This window comes from Morone saxatilis, unplaced genomic scaffold, assembly GCF_004916995.1.
Source record: "Morone saxatilis isolate NCDOM2014 unplaced genomic scaffold, NCSU_SB_2.0 Contig7, whole genome shotgun sequence".
Lineage (NCBI taxonomy): Eukaryota > Metazoa > Chordata > Actinopteri > Moronidae > Morone > Morone saxatilis.
The window spans coordinates 14,459,138-14,482,519 of record NW_023340246.1 but is presented as its reverse complement, the minus strand read 5'-3'; the positions used below and the strand labels follow the sequence as shown (position 1 = coordinate 14,482,519).

Sequence of the window (23,382 nt, the reverse complement as noted above, 5' to 3'; positions counted from 1 at the left end):
TATATTTAAGCAAATGTATTTAAATATTGTGAATTCATATGTGACAAGTTATATAAAACCAACCATATAGGCAATTATGGTATTCACAGTGTTTGTATTGTTCAAGTACCACTGTCGTGTTTTGCACAGTTGGTAGAGTCCAATGTCCTCTGCTTGGTGAATGAAGCACTGAAGGCCACGACTCGGTGTAAACACAAGGTAATATTTTACATATTCAGACGTCCTGCCTCTGTATTGTTCACGCAGTTGTGCTCTAACATGTAAACTGGGTTATACACAGCGAACACAACAAGGTAACTACTTTATCTGAGGAGCCAGCAGCGGAAACATGGCACATATTGCCAATGCTAGCTACTTAGCCAGTTCCTGCTCACCTGCTGGTTCTAGGTTAAATATATTTTATATGCAATTTTAGTTTCATTTCGTAGGCAGCTGTATTTTAATACACAGTGTAAAGGGTGAAATGACAGCTACCGCATAATATGGTTGTCGAAAGAATAACTCCTTACCCTTCATTATGTTTCTGTCAGCACTTAGTCCAAATGTTGTGTGTCCCCTAAAATATACTTGTGTAAAGGCTAAAAGCAAAAAAAGCTGTCTTGTAAGTCATGATTGGTCATATATAGATATTTTTTGAACAATCCTATCAATTCCCAATCGGAAATACGTCCAATCAGCTTAATTTGTGAAGTAGTCTTAATGTACTAGTTTGTTGGAGGTCCTGTAAATAAAGATGGACAGTCGGTGGCCCTGTCTTCTCCTCTGTAGGTCCTCAGGTGTGATGGAGAAAATGTTGTCTTTTATGTTGGAGTTACCAGTTAATCTTTTCAGGCACATAGAGTATAATGCCACCTTTTACTAAGAATTAGCTTCCCACCAATTTATGTGTCTCTCTAAACCAAGTCCTTTAAAAATAATGGATTAGTGGCTGATCAAAGTATTCTGTGTTATCCCAAGCTCATGTCATGTGGGTACTTCAGTGTATCCAGTATTCATTCTATGCAAATGTTGCACTGGTTTGTTTCAATGGCATGATCTTCACTAGTAATGTCACCGTTTTAGATTAACTTGAATAATTCTGTCATATGACATCAGTTCCCCTAACTCTAAATGTAAGCATAACTGTTTTAGATGAGTATAAAATCCATGCCACAGAATTTATGTTACAATGTGCTTTCTGCTTATTTCTGCAGGAACCATGGTTAACTTTTTATCATTTGCCCGGGAACATTGGGCGAACATCTTGGTGCCCATGGGCTTTGTGATTGGATGGTACCTTGACAAGCAACAGGACCAGAAGCTGACAGCTTTCAGGAACAAAAGTGCTTTGTACAGCAGGTAAGAGTAAACATTTTTCAACCCTTTTACCAGTGAATTTAGGTCCATGTGCCATTTTCTTCCACAGTCTTGTGACAATGATTTTGTACTACTACATACCCATTATTTGAACTAATTATGCATATAAGCCAGCAGAATGCTCAGTGATAAATGGAGAAACATGTAATTGCAGATGCAACACAAACAGCTATCCAATAACCAGTTCTCCACATACCCAACTAACCAAAAAACTGATTACAGCCTGTAGCTTTGTGTTATATCTTGTCCAGAACCAAGCTTAATACACTTTAAACATATTAATGTAAGTACAATTTGCTAATGTGATAGTAAGCATTTTAAAAACTTGCCACACATAAAGGTAATCTAATGCCAATGTTGCTCTGGGTGTAACCTTTTGCAAATTTCTAACTTCTGATGTGTTCTCTTTAGGGAGTTGAAGCCTGGTGAGGAGTTGACCTGGAAGTAGACGACCCCTACCTGTCAATGTCACCTTTCATCTGTGGTGTGACTGATGGTGGTCCTCAAATCAGAATATTTAAAAAGACTCCTGTATCTGTTTTTGTGTTGGGTCAACCAGTAATCTTTAATATTTTGAGTTGTATCAACCGATAATAAACATGCCCTTTCTCATCAAAATCATTTAGTACTTTTGTGATTTTGGTTGCATAACACACAACATCATTTCATTACAAAAACGAAAACTGGTTTATTAGATAGTGGACAGATGAACAGACATATAATAAATTGGTTGTTCAGTGTGACCATTCCAGTAAAGCCAAAGAAGACTGTGTTGTGCATTTAAGATCTTATTTTGTACAAAGTCAATTTGGATCTATTCATGCAGTCAGCATGACGGATGAGTCTGTGGCCATTACAGAGGTTCTGCAGTGTGGATAATCCCCCTCTGAAAAAGCAGCTCAGCCAAAGCAATCTGGATGGGAAAAAAAAACAAGAACATGAAAAACAACTCAAACTACTAATTTCACAAAAAAAAAAAAAATCAGGGTCAAATATCTATCGTTTGGAATACATATCTATATAATTAGATGTGTTCATGGACATTACAGAAATGGGTGCGAAAGACATGCCTATTACCAAAACACTTTCACACGACCGTACAAACAACAGAAACCACACCTGAATGTACAGCAGTTATCACATCTCAGCACAAATTGTATGCATTTAAAAACAACATACCCTGTCCTCTGCAGAATCACACGGGAAACTTCCCACAGTCACAAATTTGGGATATGAATGGATCAGAAACTCAATGGCGTCTGTGTGCTGAAAGGGAAAACAATAATTAGGCGGTGGTGGCATCATTCGGACACTGTGCAAGACATTTATACAGATCTTCCAATCTACCTCTTCTTTTATTTCGAAACTCTTGAGCTCCTCTTTGTGGTAAACTCTGGAGTTGTCTGTTGTGTAGTAAAGATGAACAGCTTCTCCATCACTGCATAACCTGGGAAAGACAGAAAGCTCATAAGCTAAATCTCTTGAACTGACGCTACCATTTTTCTCACGTCTGCATTAATGGATCACTGAAGCATACGCTCTTAAAGACAAAGACGCCATGCTCCACATTTTACATATTCCATTTCAAACCTGCCTGGTGTGAACGTGCTGTGAAATGCAATAAAAAGTTGTATTACCTGGCACACCCAGCACGCAGAACTCTGACTCGGGTCTGGGTAGTGATGTGTGCTCCTGCATCCATAACTTGCCCACGCTCCCACCTAGCAGGTGCTCCTCTCACACTGCTGTCCAGTTCCTCTGTGGGTGATGAAATAGTTTGACTCAGAAGCATTATGCAAGCTGCACAATTCCATATAATTAATAAATATAATATCCATCATATACCTGGAGTGAGCATGGGAGGAAGGCAGTCATGGAGGAAGTCTCTGGCTTTCTGATCCACGGCAGCGTCAACCGGGGCGTAATTTGTGAGCTTCTTCATCAGACTCTCGATTCGTGAGAAGAATTTTGTCCTGCGTGGGTCATCCTACACACACGAGGAGGGTGTGGATCATTTAGTGTGACTGCTGAAAAGCCAAGGATGGTGATAGGAACAGGGAGTGACAAATAAATACAAAAAACAAGAATGAATTACCTTGTCAGAGTTCTGTACTCCCATGTATGTTAGGTAGTCAAGAGGTAAGCCCTGTCTGAACTCCACATCCTCCTCCATTGCTATTTCCAATGCTACTGGAACCACCTGAAAAAAGGGCAGTTAGGAAGTGGAAAGAGCTTTGGTAAATGTAAAAATATAACATAAAAAGAGTCTAAAGTAGTACAGGGTGCTGATTGCTATGGGGTTTTTGTCATCAGGTATTCTCTGTATTCCAAAACTAACTTGTGTTGCTGCAGATGCAAAAATACAATGCATATCTCCTGCCTCAAATTAACCTTTAAAATGTGCGTGTAGATTAACGTTTACTGTTTCTTTGTGTAAATCAGAGACAGAATCAAAATGAAAAATATTATTTTACCCATGCCTTAATGCTGTCTTTGTTGTCTTTTGTCGTCAAAAGAAATTTCATTCTTTTTGAACCATTCCACAGGGCATCAGCAAATTACCAAACACTCACACAGTTTGGTTTTTATTTTTTTGTTAAAACCACATGCATTACCGCAGTTCTACAAGAAGAAATTAGTTCTTCTTCTGTATTCCTTAAAACTGCTGTTGCTGCAGATGCAAACATAATTTTCTGTGCTCCCAAGTATTTTTCTAAGAAGAACTGAATGTGTCTAGATCAGCAAATGTAAAAAAACTTCATAAAAGGGGCTCTAGGTTAAATTACATTCATTATAGTGGGAATGCCATTAGTTATTACACTATACCTGTAATGCTTAATCAATAAATGTTTGTGAGAAGTAACTGGCATCTGTTAAAGTACCCATGCCCTGATGCTGTCTTTCCTGGACCACGTAGGTTTCTAATAAGAGCCTCAAACAGAACTGTATTACCTTCTGTAGCAGATCCCCCCAGCTGTTCTTCTGGTAGGAGGAGATGGTGATGTGGAGGGAGTGAGCGTCTGGGAGGCAGTCGCCCTGGTGGATGAACCCACGGGGGAAGTACAGGAGATCCCCGGCTTCTAGCACCACTTCCAGGATCGGCTTCCCAATGTCTGCCTGTTCGAAGTTAGCTGGAGAGGAAACGCAAAGCAGTCACGTCTGGGGAAATGACAGCTGTCCCTTGAGTATTAGAAATTCCTTCACCTCTGTGCAATGAGCTACCTTTCTCTGTGTAGATGTGTGAAAAGCAAATAACATACAGTAAACAGGTATCTATAAATCCTAATTAGCATATCCTGTATTTCACAAGAAACTTAAACTATAAGACATATATATTTATTTTACTCACGACTTGACACCACAGGCAAGACCTCATCTTCTGTCCTAAGAAACAGAAAAACAACTTCAGTGAGCTTCTTTTCTTGCGTCTAACTATGAGGACAAAATCGTTTTCTGCATTGTTAATGTAGCAAAAACAAGTTGGTGTGAGTTTAACCGCTCTTTGAAAGATTCCTCCAGGTGTCTCACCTCGGGTTGTACACTCTCCAGTGTTTCTTCCCCTCCAGCTGGACCACAAACGCCTCAATGTCGTCATAATGTGGAGCGAAGCCTTGCGTTCCAGATGGTGTCAGGTATCTGGTTGAAGCACAAAAAACTCAAATAGTAAATTAAGTAATAGTAAGTTTAAATAGTAACTGATAGTATCCGAACAGGTTTTCCAGGACAATGACTGTCACAAATACTCACACGTTGGCTCCTGCCATGCTGCCGAACTGCTCCTGAAGGATGGACAGCACGTTCCACACCGTGGACGAGAAAGCCTGGGGATTCAGCATGCGGAGGGAGCAGCCACTCTAGGATATGGGGATGTGATGATTGTTACTAATCTGCAAACAGTGCAGATGGTGCGCTGATACAGTTAATGCACTTAACACAAAATGGCTTCTAGCTTGCAGCACAGAAAATATTAAAATGAATACATTGCTTAATACATAAACATACATCTAACTGCTTTTTAATGAAGGTGGTCCCGAAAATTTAGGAAAACTTTAATAACGCCCACAGAGGAGGCTGGTGCAGCTAACTCGCTGCAGAGGGCCCAATTATAAAAAATGTAAATCAGGACCATAAAAATGCAGAATCACAGTAATGCCGAATTAGAAATAATCACATACTGTACACAAATCTGCTACCTGCACCAAATGTGGCCTTACCTCATAGAAGTCCCACACAGTGAACGGCAGAGCTCTCCCTGGAGGATTGTGTGTCTCCCTGGTGCCATTAGTGTAGCTTGTGACATCTAGGTTCACTCCGTACTGAACATCCTCCTTAAATTTAACAACGCAGCGTACATGTAGTATCAGCATCAGTATGAAAAGGATCTTTGTCTTCATTTCTTCATCAAAGAACATAATGCAACCCAAGACAAAACCTCACAGTGGATCAAATGGAACAAATCGGGGCACGTAGCTATTATAATATACAAAAAAAATGAGGTGGTTCATTTTCACATTAAAAACAACAAGTGTTATTTCATGTTCTTGTTATTTATGTGTAATTATATAATAAAAAATGAAACCCAACTTCATAGAACTTCTCTTGATAATTATTAGTCTGTGCAGTTGGGGATTGCGGAGAACAAAGAAAGTGCTAACAAATTATGCAACCAGTCTCCTTTTGATTAACTGTGTCCACATGAAAATTTTGGAGTGTGTAAATTTGAAAGATCCGCCTTAAATTACAACACAGGTTGGGAAATTATAGTCAAATTAAGGATGGATAAGTGTCTCACTCGTGTTTTAAGATCCTTACCTGTCTTAATATGCGATCAAACTCCGCTGTGGAGAACAGTCCCTTGTAGTAATCTGGATTCTTGCGTTGAACAAGAATGGGCTTCTTTTCCCATGTTTCCCTTGGGAAAGAGGACAAAGATTAGCCGGTGAATGCTCCAAGAAAAAGATGACACCTCGTGCGTGGTGTATCATTTTGATCGATATGGAGTCTGTGCACTGAAAGCACATTTACAGACAGAACACACTCATCAGTTACCTGAAGAAGGACTTGGCGGGAATGGGGTTGATGAGCCACTGGAACAGCTTGCTCGCTCTCTCCCTGCTGTTGCTGACTTTTGATAGGTTGGCCAGAAAAGCATCCAGATCCTCACCATCTCCATTTACACACTCCTCCTCCTGCATCTGAAAACAGACAGACTCAATGAGCCGTAACTGAATAGTATGGTCGTTTTAGGGGTCAAAAATAAATAATAATACTACTGATATTATTAATACGTTCTAAAAATGTTGACATTCAGATGAACAGATCATAACTTTACATGGATGTGATCATGACCATTCAGTAGCTCCCCATAGCATCCATCGTATCTTTGCATCAGGCACACACTTACTTCTGTCATTTCCGTAGGGCTCTCCTCTCTTTGTGCAGACTTTAGGAGCTTCTTTTTCATTTTCTTCCTTTCAGGCTTTAATTGAGCTTTAACTGTGTTGACCTTATTGGCCCCATTCTCCTTTTTCTTTTTCTTCTTCTTATCTGCCACCTAGAACATCATACGAGGTAACATGAGGCCAAACACAGTCAAGCTACACAGTTAGTGTGGAGACATTAGGATAGCATGTGGTTTGGTGGTTAAGTAGCTATCAGGTGGACTGTGCTAGATAGAGCACTGTTCCCTCCTACAGCAGTGGCAGACACAGTCCATCACAGAGGAACCAAACCAGTCAATCTACCACATTATGTTCATGTTAGAAGTCTACCTGCAGGGAAGCCTTCTTAGCAGGAGGAGACTGCTCTGCTGAAAACGTTTGATACAAAGCAAAAGCTGACATGTGTTTTCTCTCCATTTTCCAGTATCAGGTCATCACTCTGCGACTGCTAGGAGCCTCTTCTTCGAGTGTACACTGGCTCCCGAGTGGGCTCGCTACTGCCACCCATGGAGCTGTACTGTAACAGCCACTGACAGTAATCTACTCTATATACTATAATGTAATAGTACTAATATAAAGAGTTTTCTTTACAAATGTTATTTATTGATTTTTTTTTCAAAATAGTTCAGCAAGTGAGTCAAATAAGTACAAATAAATAACAAAAGAAAGACACTCACATCAAGATACAGCTAGTACATGATTACAGTAAAAAAAAAAGTAAATAATAAGCAAAAATATATATATACATTCATTCTTTATTGTTTACCGTTCAATAATGTAAGTTGTTTAAGAGCAAGACAGTTCAGTAGTCCATGAAACCAAAGCTGTAGATTAATAACAGGTTTCCATTCACATTAACAGATCATAACTAAGGCTATGGTGTGTTAATATTAGTATATATATATATATATATATATATATATAGTTTGTTCTTATTTATTTCTTTACACAACATGAAGATTAATTGGCAGATCCTGTATTTCAGTTGCTCAGTTAATTAAGGTCATACCACATGCCTCATATACAAAGTCAAAGTCAAAAAAAGTCAAAGTCAGCTTTAATGACAATTTCTTCACATGCACCAGACATACAAAGGAATCGAGAGGACGTTTCCTCATCTCCCACCCGGTGAAACAGATACAGTGAAACAGGCACACACCCCGGTACCGGCGGAGTAGATAAGGACAAGACATTTCCTAATACTAAAAGTAACATTCATATACAGTGATTTACCTCTGTATTATATTTCATAGGCTGTTGGGGGTTTAAACAAGCTCTTCTGATGCTATTTCCCACATCCTCAAAATAGTTAATTTGTTTTTCATATAACTATTGATTGTGCATGTTTTGTACATTACAGTATCCTTGTTTATGGTCTTTGCTGCAGGCTGCTGTTTTGCTTTCATTCTTTATGAACAATTTGCTATTGACAGACTGTAAGGGAAATAAATGATTTGTAATACTGTACTAAACACTGTCCAAAAGCAAGCAAAAAGTAAACAAACAAACAACCAAAAATGTCCCGAAGAGGTGCCGAGGTCCTAGTCTCATTGTATTTCTATACTATTCAAATCAGCCACAAATACATAACAGAAAATAAATAAAAAATGAATAAAACAATTGCAAAATCAACTGATAAACAAATACAAAATAACCAATTCTCGCTTAAATATGTTTTCTTTTAAGTTTGTAGTTCCTGATTAAAAAAAACACTTTTATAAAGTGCAGTATCAAAGAATATTATTCAATCAAATACATTATAATATATATAATACATTTAAAAAGACATATTATCACATAAAAGGCTACACTGTGTATCACCCACACCGACCACTAGGTGGCGCGTCTCCCCCTGAATACTTCCAACCACACTTTACAATCAACACCGTTTCCCACAATGCTCTGCGGCGTGCTGTCGGTGCTGTTTGTCCAGCCGTCGCTCCAACAATGCAGCTTTTAATGGTGCTGTGAGCGGCGTGAACCGAGCAACGCAGCGGCGCCCGCAGGCTCGTCCGGACACCGTAGTCGTGCAAAATTCAACAAACACAAGGCGACGTCTTCCTCGCGTCTTTGACGGAACCTGCCGGGCGGCTCCGGCTCAGTTTTCGGGACATCTCGCACTCTCCTGCCGGGGTGAGTAGCCACTGAAGCTAACGTCGGTCCGCCGATGTTCGCGGAGAGCAAATGGGTTTTTGTTGTGACCGTGGCTGGCTAACAGGCTAGCCAATTGGCCAGATGAGACATATGGCCCCTTGTGTGTTTCCCCTGCAATACCCCCCCCACTTCCTCCCCTCCTCTCCTCCTCCATTGCCCGTGTTTAATGCCTTTAACTCCTCTCTCGGTTTAATCTAACTGGGTGTGAATGTGAGAGAGAGGCAGTGTTTGCAGTTTCCATGAAGAGGACTTTGAGGCAGTTTGGTCGTTTCTCTGTAGTCGCTGCAAGTCGTGAGTCTGTTTTTGCTTTGATCTCGGCTGAGGCACACGTCAACCAAGCCGGTGTACTCGGTGCTTTGCTCGTGTTGTAACCAAGGGTGGTCTGTACATGACTGGCATTAAAGAAGTGTGAGTAAGTAAAATGTCACGCCAAACTCCATTCAGAAAACTGCCAATTTATTGTCAACACTCACTGGCGAAGCATACACGCTGGCGTGATCATTTATGTCGATTGTGAGAGCCATAATGAGCTGCTAATCAAGTCAGTACGGTTCAACACACCGCCGATAGTTTCTGCGAACCTACTTGGCATCATGGTGTATATTAATGCACGCAAACTCCCACACTGCTATTATTATTGACTGTCTATTTATAAAAGTAAAGATATGTAAACGGGAGTTCTGTTTGGATCAGAGTTAGGGTTTTTTCTTTAACAAGTTCGATATCTTGCTCTGTCAGTCATGTTTCACCTTTGCCATAGAGCAGTAAACATGTATTTGTTATGAAGATTGCCGCAGAGGAGATCATAGGGTATTGCTGCTATAATGTTACAGTACTGATTCCCTATAATATATTTTAACATGTAGGAAGAACAAGTTGCTGCCTTTTATGTTTTTTTGACTAATGTAGCTATTATTTAAGACAAGGCATGGCATGTTTGTGGGAATACCAAGTTTATAGCCGGGGGCATTGTTTTTCTAACATATTCAGTAGCCAGTAAATCCATTTTCACTCAGATTTCTAAGCCCAAAGTTGAGCACTTAATAGCGGCCTTACCAGAGTTGTTGGCCCATAGCTGTGTGGTCGGTTCATTTGAGGCTTTAAGGGATTGCACGCATCATCAGAGCACGCCTTTGTGCATTTTTATTTGACAGGGGGATGCATTTGTCACTTAGTACATGATAGATGATTAGTGGAGTATAGAAGTCATTGTTTTCATGATACGTTATTAATTAGGCCTCTCAAAGTCTGAAACGTGGTGGGAAAACAAAGTTGCTGAGCACGAACATATGCAGTATCCCGAATCTGATGATGTGGAGAAAAGCAGAGCGGGATAGCAGGGAATTGGTTGTGTGAAACAACAAAATATTCACCTGATGTGTGTGTGTGTGTATAGAGAGGCTGCAAAAGTTATACAGCTCAGATTTCACATCGCTGTCCGGATTGTATGTTCTTTCCTCACTTCCAAACCAATATTCGTCACTTTTTTTCAACATATTCTCAGTTACATTTGTCATGTTTTATTAGATTAATGAGCATCAGTGTGAGATGTTTGAGGGCCAACACCAGGTAGAGGTGTAGGCTGTACTTTTTGTAGGTCAGTCGCTTCTCTCCCAGTTAGTGCTACAATCTGTCAGTGTATCGCTGCAGATGCTAGTGTTGGTTACAGATTGGCGTTCCTCTCTCTGACATTTATTTTCTGCGCTGAGATATAAACAACAGCAATGTGTTATTTCAGTGTTTGTAAACAGCCAACTAAACAAAAGAAGCTTGCTTTTTTTTTCTTTTTTTTTTTTTTAAGATCTGTCCAACACTAACAGTTAATATAAAAATCCACCACATCGTGCATTAATATGGACTGTACAGGCCACTGTATATCCCGCTGTGGACAAGGATATTGATCCTTTCCTCACAGGAGTGTGACTGCCACGCTGTTTTTCGAATGATTTGTTTTTTCTCTCTTGCGGTCGCACAGAAATGACCAACCGCCACAATGCAGAATAATGGCAAAATCAGCATTTCAGTATGTGGCAGGTTGCTTTTAGATGTGCTGCCCTCATTAAACACTTGGACACCTGCCTGATGCTTCAATTTTCTTAATTTTTATATGTGTTAGAGGCCATTCTGGTGGGATAATTAGTAGTGGTTGATAAATGTGGAATGATTTGGCCTGATGTTAATAATTGGAAATGTGGAAAAAAAAATACCACTAAGAAAGATAGATAGATAGATAGATAAGATAGATATGAATTTGCAGCTTTTTGAAAGTTATTTCCTTGCAAATTAAACCTCAAATTTGGGTGCTGATGATTCCAACCACATTATTTAAAGCAGCTATGATTGATATTTTCAAAATAACAGTGTATCAAATCGACGAATTTGAAGAGATAATTTTGAAAATGAAAACGATGAGAAGGGTCGCTTATCTGAACTTGTTGGACATGTGCTGCTTCCCTCAGCGGCGTACCAGTGCTTGTATAATGAGTTTCAGCTCGTTGTTATCCTTCGGCCTCAACTTCTCTGTTGATACACTCTTGTCGGCTTTCATAAGGGCGTTCTTGGAGCACGCAGGCAGTCCTGTTTTCAGCAAAAAAGCTCTAAACAACCCGCGTGCACACTAAGGCTCTCAGCCCCGAACACAGGCCAGGCAGCACACAGTTAACGTGAATAGCTGGGGAACGTAGTGGCGACATTTTAGGCAACCTGAAAGACGCCAGATAGATTCCTCTGTGAAGTTGAGTACGTAGGGCGAACGATTTTGGGAAACCCGATAAGTCGTAATTGCATTTTTTTCCCCCACAATATTGCAACTTGCGATTTAATACGCGGATTTTTTTATGTTATTTTTTATGCTATCCTCTTTTTTTCCCCCAACAAAACAATAAATGAATCGATTTGAAATATGACCAACATCAATATTAGATACGTTTAGTGTAAAATGTTCTCTCACATAGGCTGGCCTATTTGTTAGGAATTAAATTAAAAGATGTATGACTGAAATTAAAATGAGTTTGTTACTTAAGCTGCTGCATTACAGAAACATCGTGGCTTGTGCGCGGAGCGGTGCATGTGAGAGTGAGTTAAGAGCAAAGCAGAGGAGCGGGTGGAAAGCAGGCGTGTGTGCAAAGTGTGACGAGTTTAAGAAGAAAAAATAAGGAAAAGTTGCGTGGATGGTACTGACCGCAAGCCCCCCGCCGCGAACACACGTCGCTGTGTGAGTGCTAGCTTGCCTGATGCAGAGCGGAGATTGATGACGGAGGAAGCTGTCCGTGTGACACGATACAATGCAGTAAAGCCGCGTGTGCACCTGCTAACAGGCATGATCGTGGTTGGCGCTGAGTGAACTCGTACGCCAAGTGCCCGTGGCTGTTTGTGCGAATAACGTTCATATGGATGACACTTTTCAAACTTTTCAGTCGAGTGATCCCTGTCTTGAGGTATGTGCTGTGGCTGTCTGGCGCAAGCGGGCTGCGGCATTTTGCCATACAGGGGCGTGCGATACATTGATTTGTGGTATTTTTTGAAGTGCTGGAACAAGTTTGTAGTGTGAAGTAGCAACGGGAGCACGGCATGCTCTGCACAACACCTGACGCTGCGCAGCATCTTCTTTTTTGAAACCACAATAGTTCCACACCACCGACGTGCTGTTCCTCTTCCACACTAAAGTCTCAGCTGTGTCAGTTTCTGACTGTTCCGTCGAGCCAGAGGCCATTGCGCAACATGTTAAAGGGCAGCATGAAAAGCTGATGCAGCCGAGTTCTCCACTCTTTCGCTCGTGTCACGTGACCACCTTGTAAATGTAATTTTATTTGAAAATCGCGTTTTATCATATCGCGATATTATCGCAAATGCAATTAATCGTTCAGCCCTAGTTAGTAGAGGTAATATTGTTTAGTAGAGTTAACTTACATTCACCGGGTGGCCAGAAACCCCACTCCAAATAAAAGATCATGCTGCTCTCTAACAGCTAGGTGTAGTTTGCTACCAGGGAGCTGTGCCTTGTCACCAAAGTATCAGAGACACAGACATTTTCTCTTGTAACAACTGCTGCACGCACTAACTGTACGAGCTGCTGCCACTAGCTAGTTAGCGGTCCTATTAGGTGACCCGGACTGTGAGCTCAAAGTACCGGGGGGAGGTTTGCTTACAACACTAGCACAGGAGCTTTGGGTTGCAGGGGAGTGGGGCGAGCAGGCAGCAGAGCCGTAGGGGGGTCAGCACCTTTCCAGTGACCACGACCTGGACCGGATGCAGCCTCCCACACCATCAAAGGCCAGCTGATTTCTGACCAGGAGTAGATGCGGCAGGTCCAAGCAGGGACAGGAGAGGCTTGAAACAGGATAGGGAGAGGAGTTGATTTGTAAGTAAACTTTAAACGTCATCCATTGTGTCAATAAGTCCGTAAGTATTTGTTTTTGTGAAGTTAGTTATTACGTGTTTTGAACGAGACTTGTGTGATGTTATACTGTGTTGAAATAAATGAACAAACTGATAGATTCAGATTCATTACAGCTTTTTTGCCTTATCATTAAATAGGCAACTGTTAAAATAGATCGAAAATAGATATTTAAATCATAAACATTTGACAAATTGTCGACTAATGACTTGAACTAATATTTACTAGTCGATTAGCAAAGTATTGAGTCGGGGACAGCCCCATCAGTTACTCCTGTTCTGAGTCGAGGACGTTAATGAGCCATAAGGCATAATCTGACAAAATGCCACAAAAGGTAGCTAACACTCATCAACACTGCAGTCCTACTGTAACACACCTTTTTCACAGAAGTCATTTTGACTTTTCATAGCCCAGATAGGTGATAACTGATAACATTATTTATTCTCTGCTCCATTGAATTGTCCCAGGAACACATGCCAGTGAACCAGCATACACGGTGTCTTTTTCCATCATGACATGTCAATATGTCTCCTGGGAAATAAGATGAAACATGAGCTAAGTATGATTAAAAGTCCTCTTCCATCTGTTTTCAAAGGCAACTGACACAAGGCGCCAGTATACCCAGTTAATATAGTAAATGGACTGCACTTGTATTGCTCCTTTACGTTACATGTCATTCACCCATTCATAAACTGATGGCAGAGGCTGACGAGGTGTCAACTACTAGAAATGGAAACTAATTTGTACCTCATTGGGTCAGGGACAATCGGGGCACATTAGTTCTCCAATCTGCGCTTTAAAGCACATCTACTTCCACCCAAAACTTCCCTGGTCATGCAGGTCCTTGCTCTTTAGGAAGAGTTATAGACAGTTCAGAGGCCTTTATTTTGAGCCTTTTGGCTGGCGTGTGGTAGTGATGTGGTTTGATGGTGCAGCACACCACAAAATCAGGGATGGAGTTGACTTCATTATTGCAGCTCTGAATTGTGATTTTAGTCTGACTTAAAATAAAAAATACATTTAAAAAAAGCCAGCGTGAGAGTGTGGCTGTGGTGTTGAACACTAAGGCCTAGACCTTAATTGCCACGTCCTTGTAATGAGCGTCAGAATGAATCACCGAATGGAGCCGCTGCCTGTTGACTTACGTCCTGTCAAACTGTCCTGCTCTCGTCTTGAGAAAGTGCAGAGGTTTAGCTCTACTTGAATAGCTGAGTGTTCCCGGTGTGGAGGAGTGAGCCCCTTCTACTCTAATGAACATCTGCTTAAAGAGGCAGGAAGAGTTAGGCTACATTAACCTAGGACAGTTTGTTCTGTATGTTTGTTGAATAACAGCAGGATTTTCTTTTATTGCGCTAGGCAAGAGAGAAATGAATGGCATGAATAAAAGTCCTGACAAGAACAAATGAAGCAGCTTGTAGCTGCGAGAGGAGAAAAATGCTGGGAGAGGAGAGGGAGAGATGGCAGAACTAGTTTTATTTTTGGCAGAGTAAGTAAACAGCAGCTCTCTGTGCCATGCCTGCTAGTCAAGCAGTATGATTTCTCAGTTAATTCATTGTCCAAGCAGCAATGGTTTCCTCAAATAGACTCACCGTCTGTTTACCTGCAGTGGACCTTTAGTTATAGTTAGTGTACATCACTGTCAACCTTAAGTTAAGTGCCATATGTGGCCAAAGTGGGTAAAAATAAACATTTGGTCGTTAGGAAAAAGGGAATATTTGATTGTCAGTCCTTTTTTTTTTTTTTTTTATGTATACAAATCACACAGTCACTGTTACAATGACGCTATCACTGTTTTTGTTTTTTATCTCCCTGATTTAATTTTTTTTTTATCATAGACAGTGACAAGTTGGATCAGCGCCCACACACACAATCCTGCCACTTGTTGTTACTGACATGCCGAGTTCAAGCCCAGTATATTTGTAAGGCTGAATGAGCATTAACAACATGACTTAAAGTAGTGTGAATGCCCTACGTTGACACTCAGGTGCAATCTCTTTTGGGGTGGTACACTGCAATAATTCTCCCATGTCAGGGGCTAATCATTCTGGCTCCCCTCCCACAATCCATCAGTGTCTGGAGGACGAGGCTTGTGGGGTTCTGGCAGCTGTTGTCGGGCTGAGTCAATCTGTTATGGTCTACGCCAGCCTGCACAAGGGGGGGGAGGAAGAGCTCTCAGGAGGACACAGCAAGCGGGGCTGCTGCCACTGCTGTGGCAAGATAACAAGAGGATTTATTTGTTAGGAGGGCAGGATTTCAGGGCTTGTGTGTTAATTTTGTTGTGTTACTCACGGACTGTTTTCTCTGTTAAATATGTGCAGGGGAAAGCCAGGTTGAAGGAGCAGGGATTTTAGAAATACGATTTTATTGTAAAACTAATGATAATGGAGCTGAAACAATTAGGTCCATGGACGGAAGATTAATCACCAACAAATTTTGTAATCATTGATAATTGTTTCAATACTTAAGCCATTTATCAAGTCAAAATGCCAACCATTATGTGGTTGCAGCTTCTCCAATGTGAGGATTAGCTGTTTTTCTCTGGTTTTATATCTTTCTAAAATATTTATTTATATATATATTTGTGTTTTGGGCTGTTTGTTGGACAAAAGAAGACATTTGAAGAAGTCACGTGCACTACGGGAACATGTGATGGACATTTTTTTTACCTATTTTTTAACGATTAATTGGAAAAAGTAATTGGGACGTTAATGATATGACAGTAATTGCTAGTTGCAGCCTTAGATGATAGAAATAATACTATTCAGTGAAATGTATCAAAACGACTATAACCAACATTGATATAAGTTCTCCTATCCCTAGCTCATAATGTCCATGCTAAGCTTTTCTGCTGACATGGGACTAAACTTTAATCTGAAGATCCCAACTGCGTGTTTTATATTGTGCCAGACCATTTCCAGCTTCATGTCTACAAAGGAAATCCCAGTAACTGTTAAGATATTTATGCTAACTGCATCAAAGAGATATATGTTTTAAATTGGTCTTATTTCGGGAAGGAGGACAGTACTCTGTGGATTTAAATCACTTTTGAGTGTCAGCCAGACATAGGCTATTCTCAATGTGATTATCATGGCTTACAAACTAGGTCCTGTTTTATGGATTTAGCCAAATTGCTGATATTGTGGGGCTGGCACAGGGTGGTTGTTGATGCTGGGAGAGGGAATTGGCAGAAACCTCACAATTGGATTCAGTGGTCAAAGCAAATATTTGGACTCATACTTCCATTTGCAGACTGTTCAGAGTGCACAGCTGTTCACAGCTTTTTTTTTTTTGAGGGCAGATGGAGGAGAAAGGCTCTATAACTTATTTTTTTGGGATCCTCATTCCTATGATATTTGTAGACACACTGAGAAAATGTTAAAAACTAAGTGAGGGAGTTGCTGCCTACAAACCAGCAGGTGTACTTGAGAACATACTGGAGGTTTCTGTTTGACTAATTATAGCAGGAAACTCACAGGTGTAAGTAACCAATCACATTAATGATGGCACTGCTCCATTTACTGGCAGCAGCACTGGCACTCCAGTAAACCTTGGAAATGAGCCATTATGCACAATATTAAGACCTATGTTATTCTTTTACACCTGTGTTTGACAAGTGTCTGCTGTGGCTGAAGACTTCTAAATGTTTCTACTAATATGGCACCGTTTTATTCATGAGAAATTCAAGACGGTGAGAGTAGATAGCTTGTGACAACAGCTGTTGCCATCAAAGACTTCAGTGTCTTTCTCGTATGCAGTTGTTCACCACCACATAGAGATCCCCTGGATAAAGTTAGTTATATCCGTCCCCAGTGGCCCGATGTATTCATAGTTGGACGTGTACGTGATATAAAAGCTTTTCTGCTCTGCTTTAACCCACTTCCTGTACTGTTTTTAATCTTTTGTCAGTCAAGTTCTGGCTGGTTCTTTTCCTCTCATTGCTCTCTCTCTCCTCCTCCCTGTGGAGCAGCACATCATTCACTTCATTAACTGGTTTATTTGTTTAATAGACACCCCACTGTGTTTAATTTTTTTATTTATTTTTTTAATTTAATATTTTTTAACAAATTTGAGAACAATTTGAGCAAAACATACTTGTATTTGAAATCAGTGTTTTTCACTCTTCTTCAAACCTTCTTGATTCATCTCTGATTATATAAACTTGAGATTTTTCCATATCAGTATATCATATTATACCACAGTAGCTATCCCTTTAAAGATCTGTGTTAGGCCACAGCAGATTATATGATATAGATTTTTGCATCAATGGTGTGAAGTGCCTTGACTTTTCAGACATGCATAACGGGTTACATTACCCAACAACATCTATCTCAATTGATTCTCCAGATAATTTACTGCACTGATATTGTAATATAAAATTACATCCTAATAAGAGGATGTTATCCATCAATACCTCTAGTCTGCACTGATAAAAATGTGGGCCAGTTCAAATGCTCCCCCAAACTAGAGGTCCAGGGTGATGTTGCAGTAGTGGCATACTAATTTACTTTCATCTCTGCAGTAAATGGTAATGACAAACAGTAATACCTTCCTCTTAATCTCCAACCAACAATATTATTGCCAGTTCACAGCCCTAATGCTCTTCGGGTTGGCTTCAGGAAATAATCAATTCAGAATCACGAGGTTCAGGAGGTTCAGTTGTTTCATCTGTGTTGTCCCATCCTCCATGCACTCTTTTTAATGTGTACCCTACTTGCATATAGAAAGACAAGATCTGGTGGACACTGAGCTTTTACATTATTCAACTTTACCTCAGATGTTGCCACAGTGGGAGAAAGAAAGAGCTTTCTTTTGACACACGAGAGCCTCTGTTGCAGCGAACTTGACATGCATTCAATCACTGAAGTAGTTTCCACTCTGGAATACAAAAAGACTCTTTATTTTCTTTCTGCCCTCGTTCTTCTTCCCGTCTCGGACAAACTGTTGTAACACGGAGCTGTTGAAGATCTTGTAGTTGTGATGGCTGGATTCACTTTGCTCCAGATAAAGCGTGATTATAGCCCAGGTAACTAATCAAGGTCGGCCCTGCCTTCCAAAAATTGTGAGGAATTTACTTTAATTAAACTCTGCACAGCTGTAGCAAGAACTATTTGATACGCACCTGGTTAGAATTCAGACAAACTGTCTTATTTCTGCTTAAATCAGAGTATAACTATGAAGCTGAAATCCATAATGCGTATACTAAGATATCCTGCTGAAGGAGGGAAAGATTATTGATCCTTCAGGGGAAATAGGGATATAATTGGATAATGTTTACACACTGAAACACTAAAGCAACCCGAAAAAGAAGATTTTTAAAAATTAAAATGTTTTTGTCTCAGATGAAGTACTGTTTTTTTATTGCAAGGCATTTGAGCGAAGCTGTGACACAAAGTAGCAGTAGTAGATAAAGAGAGATTGTTTTAAATATAGTACAAAAGTATGATAAAATTAGGCAATAACACATTACCTAGATGTGAGCCACAGACAGTGTCGACAAAAACAGCCAAGTTCACCCTGGAGCTGGTTTTTGTTTCTTTCTTTAGGTGGTTTCTGCCAGGGTGAACAGTGTATGATGGGCCTGTTTGTAGCCTCAGACTCTTCTGTCCCTTTTCATCTTTTCCCCAAAGTAATTATGTAGACGCAAATGGTTAAATGAGTAGCATGTGGCAGCCTGTAATTAGATTTTTGGTAATGAATGGGTCAAATACCAGTTTGCAGGCACAGAAATTCCCTCTGAAGACGAGGCTTGACAGTGTCGTTGGTGCGTCACAAGGGACGCGGACAAGCCTTATGACAGGATGTGGATGAGAAGCTTGTTTGAACTTTGGTTTGCCAAAAATACATGTTCAGTAAATGGTTAATACAGTAGATTTTGGTCATTCAGTGCTGCTCAGAAGTGATAATGTGATAACCACTTTTTAATTCACCCTAAAAACCCTGTAAATTAAGCGTCACCCTTTGCAAATTAGCTGTTAACCCAAGTATTATTTCAAAGGAAATAAGACCAGACGAGTCTCATTCAGGCAGGCGACAGTTCGTTCCTTGGAGGAACAAACGGAAACATTTGACCTTGCACCATGTGTTCATAAAATGGCACCGAAACTTTTTTACTGTACTGTCAAAAGATAAATCCTCCTTACTGAAAGTTAAATGTTCCTTTCTTTAAAACTGCGATACCGTCTGTGCACGTTCATGTTGTTTCTTCCTCCGATCAGTCAGCAGCATCAGCACCAACGTCACTGATTAATTCAGGAAGCTCATTGGCACCAACTTAGTAGACTAATCAAGCAAGCTCAGTCAGCTAATTTATTTATGGGATCAGACTGCTACACATAAACATGTGCACAAATATTACACAAGCTTACTGTTTGCAACCACGCATTAGAAATTAGAGTTCATCTTTCATATTTGCAGATTTCTCCTTTCTCTTTCCCCTCTCTCCAGACATTTTCTGCACTGTTGGATGAAGTGAAAATGATTGAGTCAATAGTGGCTACCGACATGAATTTACTCTCCACACTCAGGCTTAGCTTTATTGCTACAGCAGTTCTCTTTTTAGAGGTGGAAGACATTATAGAAAATGGAGAAAACTGCTCTCCACACAGACACTTTTAACCTTTAACTCTTCTGGCATGCAGTATGTGAACTCAGAGATGTTGCAGCTAACCTCATAAGCAACACCGCTCATAAGAAAAACAAAATTTCAAATGTTAATGTATGACCAGGCCGCGCAGGGAGAGGGAAAGTGATAGCAAAAGCCAATAAAATGGTCAAATGCTGATTTTCCCACCACATCAGAAACGATTAGTTGTGCATCTTGCCTGGAGTCCACCCACTGGACTCGTCTCATGTATTTGAACAATGCAGATTGAGTCTCTGACTGTAACACATTCACTTTTCTTCCCTGCCCTCCTCTGTGCACTGGCAAACTGTAATTCTGGGGCAAAGACTTAATTGTACCTTCTTTTTTTTAAACCTTAAAATAGACACATTTAGACTGCAGTTTTAGTCCAAGATCATAGATATTGGACTTAAAAATGTGACACCAGTAGAACAATGATTAAAGGAAAGTGAACACCAGCTGCAAATTGTTAACTCTGTCCTTTTGTAGGGAGGAGCAAAGTAGCAATGCTAACTAACCATTTTTGGGAAACTGAAGGATACATAATTAAATTTGTGCCTACTGTGTGAGTTTCTGGCAAAGGAAAGGGCGGGTAAAAAAATTAAAAATGTCAGCGTATCCCTTTTGAGGTTTTTAAAAATTGGAGCTCATTAGAAAAATGCGAGAGCTGTTGTGTGCTGAAAAATGGGGGAGTCCTGTGAGTCTGTACGTCTGCTCTGACTCTAATTGGCTGTCACATTTTCAATTCTCACCGACACAGTGAGAGTCTCTCCTCGCCTCACCCCTGCGGGGCGGCTCGTGCCACAACAGTTTTACAGCAGAGGCTTCGGTGACAGATTAGCGCTTGCTGCAAAGCCAGTGTGATGCATTTTGTTTATCACTCTCCCAGCCCTTACAAACACAGTGCCTCATCACGGGAAGATGTGCACAGATTGGTCGGCGGGGCTCAAGTTTCCAAAAAATAAATTGGGATACTATGTGTGATCTGTCTCTGTATACATTCTACGTTCGTGTTACCTTGGATCGCCTTTCAAAAGACGAATATGTGCAATCCCGTAAGGACATGGGTACCTTTTTTTTCCCCCTATTTGAATCTCCTGTGTAATCTTTGTCATATTGCGGGAGCTTTGGAGGTTGGAAGGCGCCCAGGCCCATCTGTCATTATGAACTCATTCCTTCTCTCCCTCTCTTTCTCTGGTTATCTCTCTCTGTCTCTTTCTGTTTATCTACATCTCTCTCCGTCTCTGCCCGTGCAAAATGGTGTTCAGCAAAGTTATGAATACGCATCACCCGACAGGTCGCGTGTGATGTTTGTCTCCAAATAACAGGGCCAGTGAAGGGTGAGTTTTCTCCCTGCCTCCGTTTGTCTTTGTCTCACTCCCGTTTTAATGCAAACACCGAGGGATAAAGGTCAATACGCTCGTATATCGTGCACCGAGTAGGAGGTGGTCCACATGGAGGGCGATCTTAATTGCTCCTGCGCTGGATCATCACCACAGTCATACTCCTGATGATCATAACGGCCTCATTGTCATCTCTTCAGTGTTATTAATAAAAGAAATGGCAGAATGCAGCACCCACCAGCATCTCTTCAAAGTTTTCAGTGCTGATGCAGGGTGCGGTACTTAAAGCTTGATACTGTTATTAAAACTGTAATTAACAAAACATATTTAATTAGGCCTGTATGGCAGAATGATGTGCCTTTTTCTTAATTGGAGTCGACAAACGGACATTTAATCTGTTTTTTAAATTTAATTACATTTCCAGAAGGTTTATAAATGATATATATTGACATCCTGAAATGAAGTTTGTACTGTGATAGAGCCTTTTATCCATGTTGCCCACGACAGTGAGTAGGTTTAAATGAACACTAGTAGCTAGATTTTAGCAGCTGATGCTAGGTTCACATGGAACATGGGGGGAAAACTAGTTGTTAATCTTTGTGTATAAGATTCAGTTAGATTTCCAGTTGTCGACATCATTGCAAGCTCGTCTTTGACTCGTCCACATCCAGCCTCTCTTTGTCATTTCTGCACCGACTGACTTACCTCAGCAGTTGAGCATGAACCCAGTTTGTTTTCTGTCTCCCTGGACTTTGTTAGATTTAATCCTCTGCTGGATTTGGCTTCTCCATCGACTTCAATCCAGTAAAGAAAAGCAAAACCAAGCCATGTAGTTTATTTCTGTAATACTGTTATTGTTTTCACTTCTTATAGCGTGTTTGTTACATTACACATGTTTTTTTTTTTTTTACTGGCTAATTAATACATAATCATGTTGATGACACATCAGCGCGCAGTGCAGGCAGTGATTAGAAACCTAGATAGGGTGTTTACATGTCACTGTGTCCTAGTTTCAATCCCCAGCCATCATAATCATGTTTTCCAAAAGCAGAATAAGCCTCTATCCATTCGGGGTTGTGAAACCAGTAGAGTTGAAATGAAATTCAGTAAGTGAAAATGAAAATGCCAATCAAAATGTCCAAAAAAACCCCCCCAGATAACATCTTGAAATTTGTTGTTTTGTCCACCTTAATAACCCAGTGATATTTAATGTACGGTGATGTAAAAGCAAAAGAGAGCAAAGCTAAATCCTTGCATTTGTTAAGAAAAAAAGGGAATAAAAAGTCTTAGCCCAGGTATACTGCTTCATTAAGGTACAAGATGAATAGCCTTTATTATCATTGATCTTTCTCAAGGCCAAACATTACCCCCCCACACACACACACACGTGAATTAACTACAAGCTTTAATCACGTGTGAGATTTTCCCAGCCACATCCAGCTCCCTCATTGCACCTGCACTCAGTATTTACATATACATTTTCAGGAAAATTGTTGTTGATTCATTTACATTCAGTTCATCAACTAATTGTTTCAGCACTAAATCAGATCACAACAGTTGTTTTGCTTAATGAAGTACTCGAGAAGATGGAAATTTGACTTCTTAGATCTAAAAAAAGGTCTTACATTTTCTGACTTTTCATTACCTTCTGGAGTACCACTCCACAGCCCTACAGTCACCGCTGTAATTTGCCAGTGAAAAGGGTCCTTGAGATGGCTCAGTCAGCCGTCTGCAGATGAGCCGTGATCCATGGCTGCAACAGCTGCTCCCCTCACACAGCCCTATGACTGTGCTTTCCCCCTGCAGCTGCCTCCATCTTTTTTTATTTCCATCACCTCCACAGGGAATGCCCTACCTCGATCCTCTCCATGAAATCACAATTAATTATGGGAAGGGTTGTCTGCAAGCACAATGAGCCAGAGCCCCTTAAAGGCAGAAAGGCATCAGGATGACCTGGAGTCCCAGCAGTGAAGATGCTTTTCTGAAGTGCAGCAGCATCACCTCCAGAGGCCTACTGCTTCAGTAAGCTAGAATTGTGTATATTTGTATTTACACTCACATGCTTCAGTT

General features: G+C 40.5%; 3 protein-coding genes across 3 annotated transcripts in view; 2 read left to right on the top strand and 1 right to left on the bottom strand.

The window, feature by feature from the left end:
* The first annotated feature begins 123 nt into the window (after positions 1–123).
* Positions 124–1,974, top strand: LOC118340643 (NADH dehydrogenase [ubiquinone] 1 beta subcomplex subunit 1-like). The gene is made up of 3 exons (XM_035678738.1): positions 124–198; positions 1,194–1,338; positions 1,768–1,974. Exons 2-3 carry the CDS (start codon positions 1,199–1,201, stop codon positions 1,802–1,804), a joined length of 177 nt encoding a protein of 58 aa, XP_035534631.1. The 5' UTR covers positions 124–198; positions 1,194–1,198; the 3' UTR covers positions 1,805–1,974.
* A 45-nt stretch (positions 1,975–2,019) lies between these two features.
* On the bottom strand, positions 2,020–7,270 carry riox1 (ribosomal oxygenase 1). The gene is made up of 15 exons (XM_035678737.1): positions 7,128–7,270; positions 6,761–6,910; positions 6,406–6,551; positions 6,169–6,268; positions 5,571–5,684; positions 5,104–5,210; positions 4,885–4,992; positions 4,706–4,740; positions 4,309–4,487; positions 3,452–3,556; positions 3,202–3,343; positions 2,994–3,114; positions 2,704–2,803; positions 2,536–2,622; positions 2,020–2,269 (listed from the first exon to the last, which is right to left on the bottom strand). The coding sequence occupies exons 1-15, from the start codon at positions 7,212–7,214 to the stop codon at positions 2,210–2,212; spliced, it is 1,641 nt and encodes a 546-aa protein (XP_035534630.1). The 5' UTR covers positions 7,215–7,270; the 3' UTR covers positions 2,020–2,209.
* A 1,432-nt stretch (positions 7,271–8,702) lies between these two features.
* The window catches only part of extl3 (exostosin-like glycosyltransferase 3), a 32,675-nt gene continuing 17,995 nt past the window's right edge, over positions 8,703–23,382 (top strand). Inside the window, exon 1 of the mRNA XM_035678496.1 lies at positions 8,703–8,930. The gene's annotated coding sequence lies outside the window, so the exon portion shown is untranslated. The remainder of the gene's footprint in view (positions 8,931–23,382) is intronic.